An 18,629-nucleotide genomic window follows, 5' to 3' on the forward strand; every position below is an offset into this window, starting at 1 on the left:
GCTCTTGACTCCGTACGGCTCTTCTCCTTTATTGCGTTCCTACATTGAAATTGTCTAGACGCGTTAGTAGTCTATAGCTTCGTTTGACCGGTTTGGTTTTTCTCTAGGTTTTATTTCCATGTATTCTGCTGTCTCTTTCATTACATCTTTTTTTTCCTTTTTTCTTTTTTTCTAAGTTTCTGAGTGGTTTGATGCGGCACACCACGAATTCCACTCCTGTGCCAACCTCTTCATCTCAGAGAGTAGCATTTGCAACGTACATCCTCAAATATTTGTCCGATGTATTCCAATCTCTGCTTTCTTCTACAGTTTTTACTCTCTACAGCTCCTTCTAGTACATGGAAGTTATTCTATGACTTCTCTATCATGTCCCTTCTTCTAGTCAATTTTTCAATATATTCCTTTCCTCGCCAATTCATCTGTTCCATCTTAGTTTCAACATTCTTCTGTAGCACCATATCTCAAGTGCTTTGATTCGCTTCTTTTACGGTTTTCCCACAGTCCGTGTTTCACTTCCGTACAATGCTGTGCTCCAGACCTAAATTCTGATAAATTTCTTCCTCAAATTAAGGCCCATGTTTTCTACTATCAGACTTCTGTTGGCCAGGAAGCCCCCTTTTGCCAGAGCTAGTCTGCTTTTTATGTCTTTCCTGCTCCAGCAGTCATGGGTTATTTTGCTCCCTAGGTAGCAGAATTCCTTAATTTCATCTACTTCCTGATGGCCAATCTTGATTTGAAATTTCTTGCCGTTCTCAGTTTTGCTACTTCTCATTACTTTTGTCTTTCTTCCATTTACTCTCAGTTCATTTTCTATACTCAGTAGGCTGTCCATTCCATTCAGCACACGCTGTTAACCTGTTGAGAAGATCCTGTTAGGCTGATTGTACGATAATTCTCACACTTGTCCGCTCTTCCAGTCTTCTGAATTGTGTGGATGATGTGTTTCTGAAAGTCTGATGGTATGCTGTCAGTCTCATACATTCTACAAACCAACGTGAATATTCTTTTTGTTTCCACTTCCCCCAAAGCTTTTAGAAATTCGGATGAAGCGTTCTGTCTTATTTGATCTTAAGTCTTTCAAAGCTCTTTTAAATGCTGATTCTAATACTAGATCCTTTGCTTCTTCTATATCGGCTCCTGTTTCTTCTTCTATCACGTCGTCTAAAAGTCTACCCCCTCATGGCCTTCAGTGTACTCTTCCTTCCTATCCTCTTGTCTCCTGTGCATTTAACAGTGGAATCTCCATTGCAGTCTTAAAGTTATTTCCATTGCTTCTGATTTCACCGAAGGTTGTTTTGACTTTTCTATATGCTGAACCGGTCCTTTGACAGTCATTTCTTTTTAGTTTTCTTCACATTTTTGATGCTACCACTTCGCCTTAGCTTCCCTGCACTTCCTATTTATTTCATTTCCAAGTGACTTGTCTTTCTGTATTCCGTAATTCCCTGAACATTTTTATACTTCCTTCATTTGCCGATCAGCTGAAGTCTTTCTTCTGTATCCCATGTCTTCTTCGCAGCTACTTTCCTTGTACCTACGTATTTCTTTCCGACTTCTGTGATTGCCCTTGTTATAGATGTCCATTCCTCTTCAACTAACTGCCTATTGAGCCTTATTGCTGTATCTGTAGCCTTAGTTCCTTCCATATTGATTCTTCCTTACTGATCTCTTTAACTTCAGCTCACTCAGCATCACTACTAAATTGTGATCTGAGTTTATATCTGGCCCTGGGTAATCCTTACAATCCAGTATCTGATTTCATCTCAACACTTTTATCGTGTCATACTTTTAAAACTTGATGTGAATGATCGCGAGTGGCTCTAAGGCAGTTACCTTTCCGCTATGACTGGTTAAATCCAGAAAGTGGCAGTAAACGAAGCTTCTAAGGTAGCCGATTCGCAATATTCCTCGGCCAGTGAATAATAATCTGCCAAAATGGCAAGTGTGCTGGGAATGTGTAGCCAACTAGTTGTTAGTCGAGGGACTGTCCGCAGAGCACTTCCGTAGCGAAATTAGTCCCATAAGCGCTTGGAATTTTATTTCATAGACAGATGTGTTCTGTGGGCTACAGGAATTCAGCAAAGGACAAGAAAAGTCACAAAGAAGAAGCTTCCTTTCCGCACTGGTTATCCAGTGATGGCACAATGTTTCCCGTCTAGGAGTATTTCGCTACCCCCACGACATATCGGTCTTGTGGGTTGCGGCAGTTTAAGGAACGAAATAAATTCCTTCTATCCCGAGAGGTCACTCGTTAAAAGCGAATGCTGCCACCAAAATTATATGCTGAAGGTTTTCAGAACCTTGTAGAACGATGGGATAAGTCCAGAATGAGATTTTCACTCTGCAGCGGAGTGTGCGCTGATATGAAACTTCCTGGCAGATTAAAACTGTGTGCCCGACCGAGACTCGAACTCGGGACCTTTGCCTTTCGCGGGCAAGTGCTCTACCAACTGACCTACCGAAGCACGACTCACGCCCGGTACTCACAGCTTTACTTCTGCCTGTAAATCGTCTCCTACCTTCACGCCTACCGGGCGTGAGTCATGCTTCGGTAGCTCAGATAGTAGAGCACTTGCCCGCGAAAGGCAAAGGTCCCGAGTTCGAGTCTCGGTCGGGCACACAGTTTTAATGATGGGATAAGTGTTTAAGTTTACAGCAGGACATGATGGAAAAGAAAATAAATTTCAGGCTGGTATACATGGCTTTGATGTCTCTACCCTAGTTTACGACTTATTTATCGACTCGTCCTGATAGTAATTCCCGATGATAATCACCTCAGCAACACAACAGTAATATACTTAAAAGTAAATAGAAAGATTCACATAAAAATATCACTCTCCAATTTGCGCGGCAACTAATAAAATTTATTTCGTATCAGCTTCTCCCAAAAATCACCTCCAACTAGCTAACGTATCCACGCACAGCTCTGTGGCCTCTTTTTAACGAACAAGTCCACGCTCATTAATCCATAATACCCTCACGTAAAAACGAGGAACGTGCCTAAGCAAAATTCGATGACCGCGCTGGAGAACACAGTTTCGATTTTCTCACTCATACTTGTAGTAATTTTCCTTCACGAAGGATCGCTTACTCCTCACTTCAGAATTACACCGTGATAACACCACCTCTGGCTTACAGGGCACACGACCTCTACAAGCCACAAACATTGTTGGCAGACGCTTCTCTTTCCCGGGCTCCAAACAGCAGCACGAACTTATTTATCACACAGAGTATTTCATAGTCTCTGCATCAGACATCCAGTGGTGATAGATCACTGTATGGAGAACTTCTGCTAGGGACAGAATGTTCATTATGTTTTCCAGCGTCGCTAGGCGTCCTTCACTATTCGCCGGCCCTGGGACAACGAGATTTCACCGAACTGGTGTGGTCCATAGACCATGTGTGTTGCATGCTACCCAACCCAGTAAATTGATAAAGTGTTTTACAAGAAGACAACCTTAAGAATGAGTGTCACTAACCAAAGAAAGATATTCTAGAGGCAAATCACGAACTTTAATTATGCTCGGCCTACCCAGTTTCATAGGAAGCGGAAGACTGGGTTATAAGTAACACAAAAGGCATATGTACGCTGCGGACTGCCTATGCCCTGCCGCTTCTTAAAGGCATAACCAATAAAAAAAGACGTCTAGTGTAGCGCGGAATCATGAGCGCACATTTTATCTGTAACAAAAATTGTTCTCCATAACGTGATCTATAAACCCCAGACGATTGAAATAATTTGAAACACCCTGTATAGGCCCGTCAGCCGATCGGGATTAGGAGCAGGATGTATTCTCATAGGCTATTATCTGCTCCTGTTTACAGCTCTTGTGTAAGGTGTTACCTCCTGGCAGAACTGTAAGAACTTCGTCTGCAACGGCAATCATGGGGAAATTACTCTACCTGTAACCCAGCCTTGTATGCTTCGGTAGCAAACCATTTAGGAGTGTTGGTGAAAAACCTGCCCCATCAATTCCAGGCTGGAGAAAAACCTCTTTACCTGACGTACACAGTAACCACCGAAACAAGCAAACATAACGATATGTTATTGTACACGCCATATGCATCTCAAACCACTCATTGAAAATTATAAAAATGTTCAAATGTGTATGAAACCTTATGGGACTTAACTGCTAAGATCATCAGTCCCTAAGCTTACGCACTACTTAACCTAAATTATCCTAAGGACGAACACACACACACACACCCATGCCCGAGGGAAGACTCGAACCTCCGACGGGACCAGCCGCACAGTCCATGACTACAGCGCCTTAGACCACTCGACTAATCCCGCGCGGCTTTGAAAATTAGATCCTGTACAGCTACCTAACCGCGGGTATGTTAATTGCTACATTTCACCTTCTATTTCAAACAGTCTCCGACGATTTTCTATGGGAGTAAGATCAGGTAATTGAGCAGGACCGTCTAGGTGCGGTCGCGGGCCTGAATAATTGTCGAACCAGGACCATATGCATGCAGCCCTGTGAACGATACTGTTGTCAGAATGAGATTTTCACTCTGCAGCGGAGTGTGCGCTGATATGAAACTTCCTGGCAGATTAAAACTGTGTACCCGACCGAGACTAGAACTCGGGACCTTTGCATTTCGCGGGCAAGTGCTCTACCATCTGAGCTACCCAAGCACGACTCACGCCCCGTCCTCACACCTTTACTTCTGCCAGTACCTTGTCTCCTACCTTCCAAACGTAAAAGAAGGTGTGAGGACGGGGCGTGAGTCGTGCTTGGGTAGCTCAGTTGGTAGAGCACTTACCCGCGGAAGGCAAAGGTCCCGAGTTCGAGTCTCGGTCCGGCACACATTTTTAATCTGCCAGGAAGTTTGATATCAGCGCACACTCCGCTGCAGAGTGAAAATATCATTCTGAGAACATCCCCCAGGCTGTGGCTAAGCCATGTCTCCGCAATATCATTTCTTTCAAGAGTGCTAGTTCTGCAAGGTTCGCAGGAGAGCTTCTGTTAAGTTTGGAAGGTAGAAGACGAGGAACTGGCAGAAGTAAAGCTGTGAGGACGGGGCGTGAGTCGTGCTTGGGTAGCTCAGTTGGTAGAGCAGTTATCCGCAAAAGGCAAAGGTCCCGTGTTCGAGTCTCGGTCCAGCACACAGTTTTAATCTGGCAGGAAGTTTCACTACTGTTATCATCTTTCACGATGGAATTGTCCACAGCAGTGGCGGCAGGTTGTCATGTAATAATATGCCACAGCACACTGTAAACACGGCACTGCAATTATGCTATTTCTCTTTGAATCCGAGCCGAAATCGGCCGAAAATTACGCCATATCTCTTCGTGCTGGTATGCAAATAAAACGAACGAAAACATGTTTGTAGTGCTCTCTGCGTGATAACTAGAAACCAGTGTTGAGTGCTGCAACAAATGGTCAGCCATGCTAAGCTCAACCCAGCGAGACTCGGCTGTCTTTTCGACTGCGCATGATTGATGTGACGTCATCTGTTCCCGCACTGGTAGTGGAGACACCCGCAAGTGGCGGACGCTGCAGTACATCCAGAAGGACTTCAGCGCTAGTGGCTAGGTAGTGATGTGACGTCATCTGTTCCCGCACTGAGAGTGGAGACACCCTCAAGTAGCGGACGCTGCAGTACATCCAGAAGGACTTCAGCGCTAGTGGCTAGGTAGTGATGTGACGTCATCTGTTCCCGCACTGAGAGTGGAGACACCCTCAAGTAGCGGATGCTGCAGTACATCCAGAAGGACTTCAGCGCTGGTGGCTAGGTAGTGATGTGACGTCATCTGTTCCCGCACTGAGAGTGGAGACACCCTCAAGTAGCGGACGCCGCAGTATATCCAGAAGGACTTGAGCGCTAGTGGCTAGGTAGTGATGCCGGTGCCGTGTGTGTCGCAGGTGTGGTTCAGCAACCGGCGCGCGCGCCTGCGGAAGCAGCTGTCGAGCAGCGCGGCGGGGTACGCGCTGCCAGCCGGCTACCCCGCGCCGCAGTACCTGCTGCCGCCGGACTCCTTCGCCGCCTCCACCACCGCGCCACCTCCAGGTACGTCTCTCGTCTGCTTGTCTCTAACGTACGTCTCTCCTGTGGTTCTCGACTTATAGGTAGCCGCCTCTAATCCTGTTAGAACAACAAATTTTCGCCGCCAGTATCGGAAGAGAGGTGGCGGTGTAACGTTTCTGATCAACAGGTTTTGCGCCGATATCCTGGATTCAGTTCTGAAAGCGTCTTGGGGGAGAGAGGGCTTGTGACGCTTGTTGGTGGCTCGCCTTCGAATGGGGCTGATAAGGTGCACATCGAGCAAATTGCCCACAGTAAAGTGTGACGGAAGCGCTCGGGCAACTTAAATGAAAGTCCCAGGTCGACGGGCACCTGCACCTTCCGCCGACCACTGGCGACAACATCGATGTACTGTGGAGACCTCACGCCCCACGTGTTGAGCAATTCGGAGGTACGTCCACCCGGCCTCCCGCATGCCCACTACACGCCCTCGCTCAAAGTCCGTCAACTGCACATACGGTTCACGTCCACGCTGTCGCGGCATGCTACCAGTGTTAAAGACTGCGATGGAGCTCCGTATGCCACGGCAAACTGGCTGACAGTGACGGCGGCGGTGCACAAATGCTGCGCAGCTAGCGCCATTCGACGGCCAACACCGCGGTTCCTGGTGTGTCCGCTGTGCCGTGCGTGTGATCATTGCTTGTACAGCCCTCTCGCAGTGTCCGGAGCAAGTATGGTGGGTCTGACACACCGGTGTCAATGTGTTCTTTTTTCCATTTCCAGGAGTGTAGAGAAAGAGTGCGACCATTCTGCTGCCTCGATTGTATATCACCAAAAGTTTGGAAATTTGTGGTTAGTTCCTATGGGGCCAAACTGCTGAGATCAACTGTCCCTAGGCTTACACACTTCTTAATCTAAATTAAACTAATTTTAATTTTAATAATGAACAGCCTCCGTTGCACCGCTTACCTAGAAATTTTCCTAGGTTTCAGTCGGGATAACCCAATCTTCTTCAGAGTTCCAGTACAGCACTCGTGGTTGCCGCATCGCGGTCGCGAAGTGGGGCCGAGGTAGTGCCAGATAACTTTTACATTCTGACGACAATTTATGGCTTTGTAGTTTTAGCTTGGCGATGTCCACTATGGACAAACAATAGATACTTTTATTTTGAAGAAGGTTTGGTTATCCCGACTGAAACCTAGGTAAATTTTTAGGTAAACAGTGCACAACTGAGGCTGTTCGTTATTAAAATTCAAATTAATATACATACAGTTGCTGACAGGGCCGCGAAATTTTGAAGATATTTAAATTAAACTAACTTAGGCTAAGGACAACACACACACACACACACACACACACACACACACAGACACACACACACACACACACATCACACATGGTCGAGGAGTAACTCGATCTTCCGACGGGGGGGGGGGGGGGGGGGGGGGGGGGGAGAGCTGCGCGAGCCGTGACAAGGAATCCTAGACCACGCGGCGCTAACCCGCGCGGCTGTATACCTCGCTTACGGATGATAAGGCTAAGGTAAGGTAGTTAACGGCGCCTACAGACGCAACAGACTGTCGTTTTCCACTCACTGAATTCATGAATGGAATAGAATTGCGAGTCGACAAAACGGTTATGATGTATCCTCTGGCATGCATTGTACAGTGGCTTGTGTGAATGTTGAAATTCGGCGACTGTTCGATAAGAGTAGGCTCTCTGTCGACCTTCTCTCATTAATAACACAAACACAGCATTAAAACTACACAAGCACTCACATAGTCAGCTACCCTCAACATGCAGGCGTACACCTTCTGTAAAGGTAAGGCTCAATCACCGTAAAGAAAGGGAATCTTTTCAATTATGCGGCTGATCCAATCCTTTGGGTCTCCAAAAGAACGGCTCCAACGACTTAACTCTCTCTTCTCAGAGTCACGCCCCTGGCAATACCCACGCGCTCGCTATGCAATGCACGAAAGCGGGTCAATAAATAAGTCAGAAACGTCAGACAGTACACACGCATACCGCACCCGCGTGCTTCTAAAACGTGGCAGAACGTATTAGGTAGAAGATAACATATACAGTATTCTAACACCAACAGTGCAACCAGCTCCAGATGGCAGATGATGCTACAGAAAGTTTACTCGATTGGAACAGCACGCAGATATGCGAATTTTGTGGGTCACGGACCTGTCAACAAAGGACGTTCGTTGTGAAATGCGTCGCATATTTGAGAGCATTGTTTAACGGTTCGCTGTTTTGAACTGGATACAGGAATTCAACAAATCAGGTGCGTGCTAGTCACTTGCAGTGTGTACCAGAGATGCTGCATAGCAACTTGTTTAAAATCTCAGAAAAATAAAATCTTGAGATGAAAATGCAACATTTTTACATGCTGTGTGAAATTCCCCGACAAGTCCGTAACATGTTCCAAACTCGGCGAGTTTAGAAAAATCTTTAATGCGAAGTTGTATCAAAACTACATAGCTTCGTAGCTTGCAGCTTTAAAAAACGAAAGCCACGAAAAATGTGCCTCATCACCACTAAGATATCCAATGTGGACCTGTTAAGTTTGCTTCTATTTAAAAATGACGTCATAAAAACGTTGGAGCTAAAATAAAACAATGAAAATGTGCACTGTTAGCTGCGACAGCCCGCTCAGTAGACAGCCCAAGATCAAAGTTGGACTGATGGGTGGTGGTTTGCTTGTGAGTGGACGAAGCCAAGAAGTTTGATTTCGTGCGAAGAAGTACACCTCCAGCAATATCGACTGCTGCCTAATGCCACGTAACTGAAAGCATAAACAGCCTTGCAGGACACTGCTATCTGATGATTTTTCATTCATACTAATCTTGCAGCACGAATTAAGTTTTGGCATCACTCAAGCGTTTGAAATAGTGACGTTTGTATAACATCACAAGTCGTGTACTGCGATAGAAACAAACGAGTCAGACACCACAATGGATCAAATTTTAATGAAATTAAAAATACTACTTTAGTAGTACTGCTATTTAAACTAATGTGCTACGAAAATGTTTTTTGTGATGCAATAAGGATATTTCATATAACTTCGATACTGTACGATTTGTACGAAGATAACTTTGGGTAATGTGGCGGTGGCACCTAAAAGCGTAACCTGAAAGGTTTGAAACGCTGACAGAAATTCGAAAGTTTCAGTTTACACAAGCTACGTTTACTTGCGACACATCTTCCAAAAGACGAAAACAGAATCGCGGAAAGCTTTTTACGCTGTCGTTTTTATATGTTAAGGACTGAAGCGGATTCCCTAGCCCAGTTAAATATGACGTATGGAAAACAAGTCTCCCAGTTTCTGATTTAGTTAGTACAAACGCTAGTTCACTTCACTTAAATATTAGAAGCAGACAGCTTCATGCTCAGTCTAATATTTCTGCTTCTCCTTTACTGCACAGTAACTCTCTCCGTTTGTATTAGGCGAATATTTTGAAAACAAGATGTGAGTTGACAACCCAAGCACGTTTCAAAATCGGTTGTACGTTTATATGGGAGCGAAAATCGAATGTGGAAATGGAAAACCGGCAGCTATAAATGGATTTCTGGAATCGATTTTATAGTGGTTATATAACCAGCCAGAAACGATATTGTGTACATTTACGAAATCCGTTTTGGGAACTCCACGTAAACACAGTGACTGAAACAGTGTGAATTATATTTCGTTTAATAAGCCTCGCCAATTTCGTTTCGCTGTGCAAAACCTCCTCCAGTCAGCTATTAGCTAAAACAATCTAGCACGATACTGCCACTGAAGAACAGCACCCGTTTGGGTTCTTTTAACTTCAAGTGCTTTCAATTTTCTCAACACGATTTTTCAAGAACAACGGTACCTTTCTTCCAGAGACGATCTTTGGAATGGTCGTCATTGGAAGAAAGGTACCATTGTTCTTGAAAAATGACGTTGAGAAAATACTTTATCATGAACAATGGTACATTTATTCATTACTGGATGCACATTATGAGAATCCTACCAAAAAATCTGAGTCATCTGCTCTCTAAGGTTTGATCCTTCCGTTATCTCTTACTCACCAGCAAACCAAACTTACGATGAATATGTAGAGGCCATTGAAAATGTATGCAGGAGGAGACTCGCACCGGCATTCTCTGCTTTTCGTGAGCAGTCACCTTAACTATAGCACTATTTGAGCGCTCCTCCGCGACTGACTAAAACATTCAGTCTCGCTGACGTTGACATCTATGATTTCCGAACACTGCTAGCAGAGGTTCTCGCACTGCTTCGGCATACCTGAACGATTTGCACTGACATCATTTCTTGTTATTTCGTATTACCGATCTATTCAATTCATATCAGTGCATTTGTAACTGCGTAGGCTTCCACGACAGAGTGACTTGACGTAAAAGTTTCCTGGATATTGTACTGCATCATAACGTATAACATTATACTGGAGAAAACATCGTTTCGCCCGCGGTTACAGTGGCCTTCTTCCAGGTGTAGGCAACCCAGAAGAAGGCCACTGTAATCGTGACCGAAACGTTGGTTTCCCCAGTCTATTTTTTTACATTATGACGCGGTGCCACACCCAAAAGGCTTTCATGTCAATGAAGTTTGTTCAACACAAATATACCACTAAATTGCAAACGTACTCCTTGCCGTCATGAACACTAAAGAGGTGTACGTAGGATATACCTCTCAAGCCTCGCGAAGGTGAGTTGGCACTGCACGCGCTGAAGGAAAGCCTTATCATTTAAGTTGTTAATAAACCCCTTGGGAGTCTTCCAGGAACTGCGAAGAGTGTTTGAAATTAACGTAACCATTACTGCTGCTCTTGCAGGCCAAAATATTTTCCACGAAAACTTTTTCCAGCATCAATATAACGAACCGGGTATAGTCAAGTAGAGTGTCACCGAACAAGCGTACGTTGGCGCCCTCGAGCTAAAGCGGTAGATTTAATCCAGGTGATCAAGGCAATTTTTCTGACTAAAACTGTAAGACCTTCTTCTTCTTTCTACTCACTATCAGGCGTAGCATCCTTTTACGGTATCAGTCCATCTTTTTACTGATCTTCCTACATCTCACCTACCTCTGCATCTGGACTCCACGTTGGGAAACCAGAATCTATTGATAGAGGAGTAACACATCTCAAAAAATCGCCTGGTAGTAGCTTATAGTGTCTTATAAGGCTCTCGTGCGAGGGTTACAGGTGAAGATAGTCAAGGGTTTTGAAGGTGGAAGACGACTGTGCGTCCTAACCGTGATGAACTATCTTGTTCTGCTGCCTTGCAGTATGATAAGGAAATTAACAAACGCTAAGGATGACAACCCCGATAGAAAATATAAGACTGGCCTGGAAGCGGAAATGTGGTAGCCCACAGCCAGACTTGCGACCTTTTGGATAGCAACCAGTTGCTATGAGTACATACTTTGTTTTCATGCCTCAAAGTAGGAAGAACAGGATGGATTTTCATAGTGACGATTATGGCAAGAAAAAGATAAGAGTTGGAAAAGAACGGAATACTGTTTGGTACAGGAAATTTAGAAGTACTAAAACTATAAGGATGATGCTGTTATCACTCGTGTCCTGGAGAGGAATATTTTTAACTATTCTAGAGAGTCTTCAACCAGTGAATATAGTGCTCATTGATGGACACTCATACGCAAAGGAATCCAATTGTTGTTGTTGTTGTTGTGGTCTTCAGTTCTGAGACTGGTTTGATGCAGCTCTCCACGCTACTCTATCCTGTGCATGCTTCTTCATCTCCCAGTACTTACTGCAACCTACATCCTTCTGAATCTGTTTAGTATATTCACCTCTTGGTCTCCCTCTACGATTTTTACCCTCCTCGCTACCCTCCAATGCTAAATTTGTGATCCCCTACTAACCGGTTCCTTCTTTTTGTCAAGTTGTGCCACAAATTCCTCTTCTCCCCAATTCTATTCAATACCTCCTCATTAGTTATGCGATCTACCCATCTAATCTTCAGCATTCTTCTGTAGCACCACACTTCGAAAGCTTCTATTCTCTTCTTGTCAAAACTACTTATCGTCCATGTTTCACTTCCATACATGGCTACACTCCATACAAATACTTTCAGAAACGACTTCCTGATTCTTAAATCTATACTCGAAGTTAACAAATTTCTCTTCTTCAGAAACGCTTTCCTTGCCATTGCCAGTCTACATTTTATATCCTCTCTACTTCGACCATCATCAGTTATTTTGCTCCCCTAATAGCAAAACTCCTTTACTGCTTTAAGTGTCCGATTGTTGTGTGGAAGGAATTATTTCAACGTTCTTCTAGTGTCTTAGGTGGTTCCAAATAAATTCAGACGGGATACAACTCAAGAACATACACTGTAAAAATACGTTTAAAAAGACTATTTGTATTTCTTATGAAGAGCTACTTTCGGAATTTCAAAGTCTAGTCAGATTATTCTGATTGTTTCTCAGACGTGTTTTAGTATCATCTGTAGAGCCAGGGATCATATGGAAAGTTGCAGCTAGTTACGGTTTTCAGAAGGGCAGTTTAGGGGGAGGAGTTCAGCTATTACTAACACCAAACTCAGCCAGGCTTGCAGTTCGGTTCTCAGACACGAGTAGATGTAGCGTGACGTGGCTACGGGTTCCCCCGATATTTAATTAAGCGCCGCCAGTGGGAGTGCTGGTGATTTATCGCCTAGCAGGCCATCTGGCTCGGCGCCCGCCACCTGGTCCGATGGCCTACGCCCGCCATCCTCAGGAGCCACGCCGTGCTTACACAACTGGGGCAGCGCCAGCTCGCGACTCCGGCTAATGACTCCGCAGGAAACACACTCCGGCGAAAACGGCCGTACCACTAACTGGGATTTCATGGCAGACTGAAGTACGCACTGTACCGCCAGCGTGATACAAAACTACACTCGATTTCCATAATCACTCTCCGAGGAAATTCATTCCCTTCTATTTTATTACAGAGCTTTTGCAGGTAGCAATGCAAAATTTTTATTAAGACAAATTACAAAATAGTCTGAATCGACTGAATGCCTATGGCACAACAAATTCTTACACCGAAGTGACACAAGTCGTGGGATACCTCCTAATACCGTGTAGGAGATCCTTTGACCGACGTGGTGCAGCAGTTCGATGTAGCATGGACTCGTCAAGCCGTTCCAAGTCCCATGCAAAAACACAGAGCCATCAATAATTGCGACCCTGTTGGCGGTGCAGCATTTTGTGCACGATCTGACCTCTCGATTTAGTCTCATAAATGTTCTGCAGAATTCTAATCGGGCGATCTGAGTGATCGTACCATTTGCTCGATTTGTCCAGAATGTTCTTGAAGCCAATCGCGAACAACTGTGGCCCGGTGACGTGGCCTATAGTCATCCATAAAAATTTCGGCGTTGTTTGGAAACACGAAGTCCATGCATGGCTACAAATGTTCTCCAAGTAGCCAAACATAACCATTTCCCGTCAATGATCCGTTCAGTGAGACCAGTGGATTCAGTACATTCCGCGTAAACACAGCCCACGCAATTATGGAGCCACTACCAGCTTGCAAAGTACCTTGTTGACAATTTGGGTCCATGGCTTCGTGGGGTCTGCACCACATTCGAATCCTACCATCAACTCTTACCAACTGAAATCGGGACTAATCTGATCAGACCACGGTTTTCCAGTAGCCTAGGGTCCAATAGATACGATCACAAGGCCACAAGAGGCGCTGCAGGCGATGTCGTGATGTTAGCAAAAGTACTCTTGTCGGTCATCTGCTTTCATAGACAATTAACGCTTATTTTTACGGTGCTCTCATGACGAATATGTTCGTCGTACGCCCCACGTTGATTTCTGCTGTCATTTCATGCAGTGCTGCTTGTCTGTTATCACTGACAAATCTATGCAAACGCCGCTGCTCTTGGACGTTAAGTGAATAACGTCGCCCACTGCGATGTCCGCGGTGAGACGTAACGCCTGAAATTTGGTTTCTCGGCATACTCTTGACACTGGATCTGGTAATATTGAACTGCCTTACGATTACCGATATCAGATGTTTCATTTGTCTAGCTCCAACTACCACTTAACATCCTCAATGTAACAAGTAAGCGTAATTCATTATTGTAGATATGTGCAAAAATATTTATAGTGCCTATCACTTCTATCATAATAATCACCAACGAAGAGTTGTTCTGAACGCCTTTTTCTGTTGCCCATCGCTTCCTTACCGGTATTTTTCTGCTGAAATGTCGGTGACTCTGAGCTTCCATAGGAAGCCGATTAGTTGACAAAGGGTCTACGTCATCCCACCAACGGTTTCTATACCCATCACCGAATATTAACAATTACGTATGATTCACAGAAACCGTATCGATCACAATTTGTTGGTTACTGCCTTTGAATTTTGTGAACATAACGCGTTTGTTAAAACTCTCATCATCAACCAACAAAATAAAACAAATCAAAACGATTTCTTCGTGATGTGTTGTCCTGGTGTGTACTGCGAGTGTATGGGGAAATAAGGAAACTGACGAAGTAACAATGAAAGACTGGGCTTCTAGCAACCCATCTACGAGAATCTCATTAGAGGCCAAGCACAAGCTCAGGTTGGGTAATAATGAAGAAAATCGGCCGGACCTTCTTCAAAGGAAGCTCACCCCAAAGCAACGAAATCACAAAAAACCATGGTATATGTAACACAAATGTTTGTTTATCACCTCGAATGCCAGATGATGATATTTTCCAGCTCCAGACTGCTACATTAATAAGTTTAAACGATATTAATTCTGAATGGTAAAGTTGCTGTAAAACGTAGAGCACTTGCCCGCGAAAGGCAAATGTCCCGAGTTCGAGTCTCGGTCTGGCACACAGTTTTAATCTGCCAGGAAGTTTCATATCAGCGCACACTCCGCTGCAGAATGAATATCTAATTCTGAAAACGTAATTATTTAAATACACATCGGATACTATGATGTATTGTTGAGTTTTGCATATTTAATTCTCTGCCTATGCCTTTCTTAAGTTGCCTTTCTAGAAATTCCTTGACAAGTCAAAGTGTGAAGTCACACTTCACTGCTTTCCACTCTCGAAGTTTCTCTTTTCGTAACTTTTCCGAATTTCAACTTCCGCAGTTATTTAGTAAAATCTGTAAACTCCGTTTACTCCCTTTTCTTGGCATTGTCCCACATTTTTGAAATAGCTACTGACAGTTATATTACGTTATAAACATTTGAAGTCTTACAGTTGCTCAAGAATATTACCTTCGAACACTGCAGTGGAATGTACTAGGCCTACATACTCGGAGGTCATTACTTCTGTTTTATTTTATAAAAATTCTTTCCACAAATGACGCATTGGTTAGTTTTTCTATTTCCCCTACTCCGTATATACGAGGGCTATTCGGAAAGTAAGGAACGATATGTCGCGAAATGGAAACCACAGCGAAAATCAAAACTGTTTTATTTGCATGAGTTTGCTAAAACTTCCAGCTACTTAGGTGCCGATCCGACGTAGACATTTGTCGTGGCGTTGTACCAACACCAATACCCTCGTTATAGAAGGCAGCCGACAGTGCTTTCCGCCAATTCTCTACGCTGGCCTACAGCTCGTTGTCTGTACCAAAGTGTTGTCTTCATAGCCAGCGTTTCATGTGAGCAGAGATGAAACTCAGAGGGAGACAATTACGGGCTGTATTGTGAGTAATCAATGATTTCTAAATGAAAGTGATGTAGGAGTGTCTTCATTGCGCCTGCAGGATGCAGCTGAGAATTGTCTTGAAGAAGAAAACGCGTGACAGATATATAATGTTGGCTGCATAGCTTCAGGCGAAATTTCTTACCAGGCCCTCGTACTTGGCGGGAGGCGCTGTTGCTAGGTGTTGTGTGTTGTCCTTAGGTCAGTTAGGTTTAAGTAGTTCTGAGTTCTAGGGGACAGATGACCATAGATGTTAAGTCCTATAGTACTCAGAGCCATTTGAACCACTCAGCATTCAATTCTGTTAAATCCCGTCGTACAGGCCATATCTTTATGTGCTCCCTGTGCGCTCAGAACTAAAAAGACTGACGTGACGCGATCAACGGGCATACTAGAGACACTGCCCAAGAAACCTGTGTAAAACTTAATTGGATTTTTACTGTTGTTTCCATTTTCCTTACTTTCCGAATAACTCTTGTATTTGTTACGATCGTAATTTTGCGAATGAGGAAGTCCCTATTAATAAATGTGAATATTCAAATTTCAGTGTCTGTTAAGCACTAGAAGGAAGTATAAATTCCTGTTGTTGGACAGAGACCGGAAACTTGGTAAGCTCACCTCACCGTACGTCTTCCATTCACCTGAAGCAGACTGCAAATAATTATCGTCACTTTCTTCTTCGTCGCTGACTTCAGATTCGTTGCGAATCTGGTAAGCTCACCGTCATCAAACGTATTCCATTCACCTGGAGCAGACTGCAAATAATTATCGTCCCTTTCTTCTTCGACGCTGACTTCAGATTCATTGCGAATAATATCGCTGAAAGTGGAAAAGATATAGCTAAACGTATTTCGGAGGACACTGACAATGAAACAAAATTTGCTCAAATGCGTGAGACAGAAGAATCTTTTCCACACAGGAGCGGTATTATTCGCAACGAATCTGAAGTCAGCGACAAAAAAGAAAGTGACGATAATTATTTGCAGTCTGCTTCAGGTGAATGGAAGACGTACGGTGAGGTGAGCTTACCAAGTTTCCGGTCTCTGTCTAAGAACAGGAATTTATACTTCCTTCTAGTGCTTAGCCGACAATGAAATTCGAATATTCACATTTATTCATACGGACTTCCTTAATCACGAAATTACGATCTTAACAAATACGTAGGGAGTAGCCGAAACAGAAAAACTAACCAATGCGTCATTTGTGGAAATACTTTTTATCACAGAAAATGAAGGAGTTATTTAGTGTAATGTTGGACATGGCTCTGAATTCTTATGCGGAATTATGTTACTATTTTACCTAAGATTGTCTGGAACTATCGACATTCTTCAAGGATGTTTTCCCCTATCTTCGATTTTTCCTTGTGTTTGTAACGCTATTTCCTACCCAAAATATATAGCAGCTGGGGAAAACATGGTTGGAAAAAATAGGACTCGAAAGAATTAAAGGCGAAGTCATTTCAGCGGCTACTGGCTAACAGGTTAAGAGAAATACACTTCATTTTTTGTTATTTTACTTGCGTTTTACAGTAGATGTGAAGGGAGGGTGAGTCAGTAGTAAAAGGCGGATTTAATCAGAAATGCAACACATTTTTTTCTGAAAGCCGATTGATTTTATTCAGGATTCAATATACCGTATTATTCCCCATTATTTACCTACAAAACCCCATTTTTCAACATAATCTCCGTTCAATGCGACGGCCTAACGCCACCTTACTTGGAAGGCCTCTACTGGTCGACGTCGGATCGACGTCTTGCTGCATCAGTAACCTCTCCATCATGCACGTGGTGCTTCCTGTGGAGTGAATTCTCCACGGGACCATGCAGTTACAAGTTGGTAGGTGCGAGATCCAGATTGTAGGTTTGACGACGAAGAACAGTCCAATGAAGTTTTGTGAGCTCCCCTATGGAACGTAGTATTGTGTGAGGCCTAGCGTTGTCATGTGGAAGGAGAAGTTCGCTTGCATTTTTGTGGCGACAAGCACCCTGAAATCGTTTTTCAGTTTCCTGTGGAAAGCGCAGCTGTACTGATGATGACAGACGCCTCGCCCAACGACTCACCATGCTTTTGTTCACTGCGAAGTCGCCGAAGAGAATCTGCAGAGCCTATGAATGTCTGCAGTGCTCTTGTTTTCCGCCAAAACAAATTCAATGACAGGTCTCTGCTGGGAACGCACCTCCGTTGCAGACACCACTTTGAAGGCTACGTTTAGTGCCGCGACGTATCGGCAATTCCTGAGATTATAGCGGCTGAAGCGGGATATTCCACTATGTCGCACAATAATTTCCGCATATTTTCAGTCGAAAGTGGCGGAGAAAAAAATGTTGCATTATTTATTGAACGCCCCTCGTACTTTGAAGATCTATAGGAAAAACCTGATTACCATTACGATCAGATCACCGATATCATAATCTTATGCTATGAGTGCGATGATATTAAGGGGAGGTTTACTATCTATGGCTCGAAAAAAGCATGTTCTTTGAGAATTTTTTTGCTCGGTATGTGTTACAGATATCAATGTCAGATTTGGTCAAATTTTTATTGATATTTCATCTACAAACTGGAATTTTTTCTACCGGAAATGTCGAAGAGCAACGGTGGAAGTGCCGTCGGAACGAAACATAATTTCGATGCAGACCTCCATGCGCAGTATGTCACGGCTCGTCTGAAGTCAAAATTGAGTTGACGTTACCGGAGTATATAAGATTCTTTAGGAGTTGTACCTCGCTCGAGTTATTTGGACCATAGGAAACAAAACGGCAGCTATTTTTCATCGATTTTTCGACTTCGTTGGCCAAGTAAAAATATTTATAGTTGATGGATCGGAATAAAAATGGTACAACTCCCAAACAATTTAGTTAGCTTCGTCGGAAACAAAGAATCATGCCAATCGGTTCAGTAGATTTGAAGTCACCATACTGCGCGATAAAAAAAACGTCATTTCGAGAAAAACGCCTTTGGAGTTTTGACTACATATAAATGCAATATTATGCAACGT

The 18,629-nt window shown here is 43.8% G+C and overlaps 1 protein-coding gene across 2 annotated transcripts in view; it reads left to right on the plus strand.

Moving 5' to 3' along the window:
• The window catches only part of LOC126354223 (protein gooseberry-like), a 183,016-nt gene that overhangs the window by 97,781 nt on the left and 66,606 nt on the right, over positions 1-18,629 (plus strand). For both annotated transcript variants that reach the window (XM_050003707.1, XM_050003706.1), the window contains exon 5: positions 5,874-6,018. In XM_050003707.1, coding sequence (XP_049859664.1) covers positions 5,874-6,018 — 145 coding nt within the window. The remainder of the gene's footprint in view (positions 1-5,873; positions 6,019-18,629) is intronic.

The sequence above is a fragment of the Schistocerca gregaria genome, chromosome 3 (assembly GCF_023897955.1).
Source record: "Schistocerca gregaria isolate iqSchGreg1 chromosome 3, iqSchGreg1.2, whole genome shotgun sequence".
NCBI lineage: Eukaryota > Metazoa > Arthropoda > Insecta > Orthoptera > Acrididae > Schistocerca > Schistocerca gregaria.